Here is a 7,588-nt window from a genome sequence, read left to right on the forward strand (position 1 = left end):
GAGAGGGAGAAGCAGGCTCCTCGCTGAGCCAGGAGCCTGATGTGGGGCTTGATTCCAGGACCCTGGGATCATGACCTGAGCCGAAGGCAGATGCTTAACCATCTGAGCCACCCAGGCGCCCCTTCAAGTTGAATCTTAAATGATACCCAGAAGTTAACTTGGTATGGGAAACAGGGGCTGAGGAGCAGGAATTGTAGACAGAGAAAATGAGTAGAGATACAAAGATTTAATAATAATATCTACCTTTCCTTGAAGACTTTTTTTTTCTCTTATGATCTTCCTGAAGCCTCTTGGCTTTCCATGTTACATATTATTCTTTTCTTTTCCTTCTAACTTCTTTACAGTGTCTGCCTTTATATTTTGGAAAAGGCATATGCTATGTGCCTATAAAAGAACATGACATTTTGGGTTCAGGTAGACCTGGATTCAAACATAAGCTCTGACACTTATCAGTTGTACCTTTGTGCTATTCTATACATCCTGATAATACCTGTGAAGAGTGAATGATATTTTATTTATAAATAAATAACTCATATTTGACAGTAAATACATGTTATTCCTTTCTTTACCCTGCTCTCTGGGAAAAGGAGGGAACCTAGTAATTTATCTATGTTACAATTAGTAGCAATCTAATTGAGAATTCTTAATAATTGATATCCTACTTTAAATTCCAAGAAATACTAAAGATTAGACTCATAAAGTTATACAAGTGGAAGTGGTTCCCTGCATGGCGCCCTCATTGCCACAGGATGATTGGTGTTAACACCTTCACAGGAGGTTCCACTGTTCTAATTTTCATCCTTTTTTTAAAAAGATTTTATTTATTTGACAGAGAGAGACACAATGAGAGAGGGAACACAAGCAGGGGGAGTGGGAGAGGGAGAAGCAGGCTTCCCGCTGAGCAGGGAGCCTGATGTGGGGCTTGATCCCAGGACCCTGGGATCATGACCTGAGCCGAAGGCAGACACTTAACGACTGAGCCACCCAGGCGCCCCTTCATTTTCATCTTTATATCAACTCCCTGAGGTAGGTATTATCACCTCATTCACAGATGAGGAAACCTAGGGCTAGAAATTTAGAGTACTTTGCATAAACATACATAGCTGGTAAATAGCAGACACGAAATTTGAACTCAGGTTTTTCAGAATGCAAATTGTTGAAGGGAATAAAAAAGACTATATTTAGAGAAAGTAGAGACGTATGGTGTAGGGGGAAAGAAAATAGTTCCCAAGGGCAATAGTTGACTATCTATTCAACTATATGGTTGAGGAATGGTAAGAACCAAAATTGGAAAAATAAACTAGAGCTGAACTACATGGAGCTGAAATAGAAGGGGGTTTGTATAATATATGAACATTAATTTCATCCTGAAGATGAGGGTGAGTTGTTGGGATTTTAAGTATGAAAATGACAGATTTTCACATGCACACTTAGAACTCGAGATGGTAAGGAGGATGAATTAGAATGAGAGGCACATGTAAGTCTGCAATATGACTCGTGGCTGGGAGATCAGTTAGGAGGCTCTACCAGTAATCCTGATGGGAGATATAAGCCAATACCCAAGTTTCACCTCCACAAGCAGGCTTCACTCCACAGGATTTGTTGAAACCCTGGCAGTGGATGGGATCTCTAAGAGATAGTACACAAGGAAGACAGAAGATGAGGGCCAACCTCTAAACTCCCATGATAAGTATAGTTCAAAAAGACTTGAGAAATAATACAAAAGAATCTGCACTTGGATGTGTGTGGGGGAATAGCAAGGAAATTCATGGTTATGGAAAGCAAGGGGACAAAAAGTTCAAAGGGCAATATACCATATACTCAAGCATCAAAGAAAACCTGAAGAGCGTTTGATTTCCTCAAGAATCTCTGGCCCGAGTGTGGGATCACTGCTCCCCTCTTAAGGCCTTAGTCCCTCCAGACCTCTACCAGCAGAATCAGTCTCTGAGGGTCAGAACAGAGCCTGGGGACCTGAGAGTGAATGCCTAGGAGTCTCTGCTAATGGGGGATTGTTCTCTCTCCCTCTGACACAGTTCTGATGCAGCCTGAGCTCTGTTCTCACTGGCTTCTATCCTCATTCTCCTCCATCCCTGGGGTTGCAGACTAACCAGCCTATTAATGAGCAGTCACAGCCTGTGACCTCATTAAAAAGTTGTTAATGAGGCACACTGCTGCTCAGGGAGTACAGTTGACTGAGGCTCCCAGTGGCCTATCCTGGCGCCTGAAGGGAAAGCTTAGGTGAATAGGATCAGATCTGGGGAGAGGGCTAATGAACTCAGGCTGCAGAGCCACACCTCCCAATGACTCATCTTGGCAAGCAGGCCAGCTTTGAAGCTCAAATCCCTGCTGTCCTGCAGGCTAACAGGACAGTGGATGCAGTCCAGGGCAGCAGTGATTTTATTCTGATCTGTCAGCTCTGCTGAATGCCTACCCTGCTGACCCATTTTGATGGAGGACTTCAAATTCTGAGATTAAGAAGTGGTTTTCCTTGCACTGAATTTTGGTCTAATAATCTCTTAACTGCCCAATTACAAAGGTCTTTTGACTGGTGTCTCTTTCATAGGTTGTGTTCCTTTACCACACATTTTTCTTACCATCGCCAACTAACATTTCCAAAATACAGAGTTGATTGTCTCTTCATACTGAAAACCATTCAACTGATCTATATTGTGCACAAAATAGTGTTCAAACTCTTTGGCATGGAAAGCCTTTCAAGAATTGATTCCTACCAACACCTTCACCCTCATCCTTCTCCAATTTTCCCTTCATGTTATAATGTCTATTATTCTCACCATCATCATCACTACCCTGCCCAGTAATCAGATCATTATAATGGCTAACCTTTCTATAGAAATTACTGTATGCCCAGTACTGTTCCTTAGCCATTTACATATATTAACTCATTTAATCCTCTCAACCTAGATGAAAAAGGAGAAATTGGTGCTATGCTTATCTTCACTTTATAGAAGAAAAAACTGAAGCACAGAGGTGCAAAATAACCTGCTTATATCAGCAAGCTATCAAGTGACAGAACCAGCATAAAACCTAGGCATTTTGGTTTCAGAGTTCATGCTTTTACCCAGCTGTTGGCAAACTATAGCCTATAGGCCAAATCCTACCCTCCACTGATCTTTATATAGCTCATGAGTTAAGAATGATTTTTACATTTTTAAATGGTTAGAAAAAAATCAGAAGAATATTTCTTGACACATGAAAAATATATGAAATTCAAATTCCAATATCCAGAAATGTTTTATTGAAATACAGCAATGCAAATTCATTTATATATTATGGCTGCTTTCATACCACAACAGCAAAGCTAAGCAGCTGTGTAGAACTCATACATAGTGGTATTTTCATCTGCTATTTGGGGTATTAAAAATCACAGTGGTGCCCAAGAAAAAAAAATTTAACTATGTGAGGTAATGGAAGGTAACTGAAGTTATTGTGGTAATTATTTTGCAATGTATACATATATTGAGTCATTACATTGTACACGTGAAACTCATGATCAGTGTGATCATGGCCTTGCCTGCTGCTAAGAATAAATATTAAGTTAAAAAATGTTAGAGTGATGCAGTTATTACTTGATAGCAATTGGAGTGCCATGGGTATCTCTGCACATCAACATTTTATTTACTTATTTTATTACCAGTGTAGGCTTATCATGTCAAAATGAGAAAAGGACCTAAACTTCAAACGGCACATTTTATTTTATTTTTTAAAGATTTTATTTATTTATTTTGACAGAGTACAAGCAGGGGGAGGAGTAGAGGCAGAAGAAGAGAGAGAATCTCAAACAAGCTCTACGTTGAGCATGGAGCCTGATGGAGGGGTTCAATCTCATGACCCTGAGATCACGACCTGACTCAAAATCAAGAGTCAATGTCCAACCAATTGAGCCACCCAGGTGTGTCACATTTTATTTTATTTTTTTTATTAATTTTTTTAAAAGAGAGAGCAAGCGTGCAATCAGGGGGCAGGGGTGGAGGGAGAGGGAAAGAGAGAATCCTTTTTTTTGTTAAAGATTTTATTATTTATTTATTTATTTATTTATTTATTTATTTATTTAGAGCATGCACACAAGAAGGGGGAGGGGAGAGGGAGATGGAAAGAGAGAATCTCAAGCGACTCTGTGTTGAGTGTGGAGCCTGACATGAGGCTTCATCTCATAACCCTGAGACTGTGACTTGATCTGAAATCAAGAGTCAGTCACTTAACTGACTGAGCCACCCAGGCGCCCCTCAAATGTCACATTTTAAAGTAGAGTGAAGTGTTACCGAGTACTTACCCAAAGAATACAAAAACACTAATTCATATGGATATATGTACCTCTACATTTACAGCAGCATTATTTATAATAACCAAATTATGGAAGCAGTCCAAGTGTCCATCAATTGATGAATGGATAAAGAAGATGTGGTTATTTTATATATATATATAGTGGAATATTATTAAGCCATAAAAAAGAAGGAAATCTTGCCATTTGCAATGACATGGATGGAGCTAGAGAATATAATGCTAAGTTAAAAAGTCAGTCAGATAGACAGACAAATACCATATGATTTCACCCATATGTTGAATTTAAGAAACAAAAATGGGCAAAGGGGAAAAAAGAGAAAGATACCCAAACCAAGAAACAGACTTTTAATTATAGGAAACAAATTGATGGTTTCCAGAGAGGAAGGAGAGTGATGGGTTAAACAGGTGATGCGGATTAAGAAGCACATTTGTTGTGATGAGCACCAGGTGATGTATGGAATTGTTGAATCGCTATATTGTACACCTGAAACTAAATATACCACTGCATGTTAACTAACTGGAATGAAAATAAATACTTAAAAACAGTACAGTGGAGTGTAGATTATTCTGTTATCGAATTAAATGGTAAATCATTGTGTTTATTATCTAATGATACTCAATACTAAAGAATAGAGCATATGTAGACATCTCTAGGTTAAATACTTATTGAAATTATTTCCAACTCATAGAAAACAACAGAGAAATCTGAAAATTTTAAATGGAATAACTCAAGTAAATTTCTTCACAAAAATTAAAAATGTTAATGAAGCTGCCAACAAAGTAAGTTTCTAAGTGACATATTTGTTAGCCAAACAAGGAAAGTCTTTACTGGTGATGAGTTGATAATATTGAGTATAATTTTTTGTAATACAATATTACCTGGGAAAAAAGCCTGACAAAGGAATTGATTAAGGCTCTTGGGGTTATAAAGGAATATGCATGGAGATTACGGTTCCAATTTCCTTCATCCATATTAAATACCAACTAACTTAAGAGCCAGTACTGCCTCAGGAGCATACAAAAATGAAATGAATAAATTATGTAAACAGGGATTATAGGCTTTTTACCAATTGAATGAAGTTAGACTTATCCAAAACAGGATTAAGTGCCAAGATGGCTTTTGTGTCTCCAAGTTCATCCTACAAGTAGTTTCATATTGTCCCAGTGTTTGTCACATTGGCACACATGAAAAAAGTAAATACCTGGAATGGATAGGTCGTAGAATTGTCAAAATGCCACTGTACCAATAAGAAAAATAATGTGAGCCTACAATGAGCAGAGAAGTTTCCAGGTGGTAGCAATAGGTCTAATCTACTTCTGTGCTCTTTTCCCTGCACTGAGCTTCCCAAAATTCATTTCAGCAGCTGGGTTACATCTGCTCAGAGATGGGAAGAGAGGCAGAGGAAGGCTAAATAGGAAACTAATTGCTCCCCATTCAGTACACTTTACTCTTCTTAATGTCTATGGAATGCAATTTCTAAGGTCTAAAGCCTTGTGGAAGGTCCGGCCAAGAGCATTCTTCACCTCATTATTTCTTAGGCTATAGATGATGGGGTTCAACATGGGAGTCACAACAGTGTAGGATAATGACAGCAGCTTTTTGCTCTCAGGAGAATTATTGGATTTAGGCCGGAAGTAGGTGAGGCTCGAAGATACATAGAACAGGGAGACAACAAGGAGGTGGGAGGAGCAGGTAGAGAAGGCTTTATGCTTCCCTTTAGCTGATGGAATCTTAAGGATGGCAGCAGCAATGCAAGTGTAGGAACACAGGATCGGCAAACAGAGTATCATGATAACAAGAATGGTTCCAACAATCGCATAGATCTCAAACAGTGCTGTGTCTGCACAGACCAGCCTCAGCACAGGTGGGCTGTCACAGAAGAAGTGATTCACCTCGTTGGTGCCACAGAATGGAAAGCTGAAGAGCCACGTGGTCTGCACAGTAGCTACGGGAAAACCTGGAAACCAGGAGGCAATAGCCAGTTTGGCACGTGTCCTTTGGTTCATGATGACTGCATAGTGCAAGGGACTGCAGATGGCTACATAGCGGTCCTATGCCATGGTGGCCAGGAGGAAGCATTCAGCACCTCCAAAGAAAAAGGAGAAATACATCTGTGTGGCACAGCCAAGGAAGGAGATGGTTGTGTCCCAGGCCAGCAGGGTCCCCAGCATTTTGGGCACAATGACTAGGTTGAAGCCAATCTCCAAGAAGGACAAGTTCCTGAGGAAGAAGTACATGGGACTGTGCAACATGGGGTCAGCCAAAGTAACCAGAATGATGAGGCTGTTTCCCATCAGGGTGACCAGATAGATGATTAGAAATGTCAGGAAGAGTAATGACTGTATTTCTGTAGGTAGGGAAGAGAAGCTCATGAGGATAAACTCCTCAACTCTTGTCCAGTTTCCTCTAGCCATAGATATAGAAATGAATCCCCAGCTGTGGTCATGGAGAGAGATTCTTGATTGGAAGAGTCAGACTCTGGATTTGTTTTTCAGATTCCTTTTTCGTGTCAGGAAAAAAGGCCAGGTCAAGATCTCAGTTGGAAGAGGAAGGGCCTTGTATTGTCTAAGAATAAAGACATAAGGAAGAATGCCCAGAGCCTGAGCTCTGGAATGGGTAATAGTTCATCATTCCCTACTGTTACTCTTTTTTATGATCTTTTTTTTTTTTTACCATATTTACTAAGACAAATCAGATCATATCTACCACACCCTTTTACTGCTGCACACATAATACCTTTGAGGTGGGGTTAAGAGCTATCTACTCTCCCGTGTTCATTGTGCCGTTATTCACCATAGCTAAGATACGGAAACAATCTAAATGTCCATCAGTGGATGAATGGTAAAGAATATGTCACACATACACACACACACACAGGAATATTATTCAGCCATAACAAAGCAGGTAATGCTACCATTTGCAACAAACAACATGGATGGACCTTGAGGGCATTAAACTATGTAAAATAAGTCAGACAGACAAAGACAAATACTATATGATCTCACTTCTATGTGGAGTCTAAAAGAGCCAAACTCATGGAAACAGAGAATGGACTCCTGGTGGCCAGGGCCTGGGAGTTGGGCGAAATGGAGATGTGTGGGTTAAAGGGTACAAACTTCCAGTTATAAGACAAATAATGGGATATAATGTATAGCATGGCGACTGTAGTTAATAATATTGTATTAAATTCTTGAAAGTTGCAAAGAGTAGATTTTAAATGTCTTTACCACACACACATACATACATACATGGTAATTATGTGAGGTGAAGGATGTTAACTAACCT

At 39.6% G+C, this 7,588-nt stretch overlaps 1 protein-coding gene across 1 annotated transcript; it reads right to left on the reverse strand.

The window, feature by feature from the left end:
- Positions 1–5,763: 5,763 nt before the first annotated feature.
- LOC118004058 (olfactory receptor 10A5-like) lies at positions 5,764–6,726 on the reverse strand. The gene is given in 1 exon segment (XM_034995180.1): positions 5,764–6,726. A coding segment is annotated over 1 exon segment (954 nt). The 5' UTR covers positions 6,718–6,726.
- Between the last annotated feature and the right edge of the window lie 862 nt (positions 6,727–7,588).

Source organism: Mirounga leonina, unplaced genomic scaffold (assembly GCF_011800145.1).
Source record: "Mirounga leonina isolate KUSES-001 unplaced genomic scaffold, KU_Mleo_1.0 Mir_92, whole genome shotgun sequence".
NCBI lineage: Eukaryota > Metazoa > Chordata > Mammalia > Carnivora > Phocidae > Mirounga > Mirounga leonina.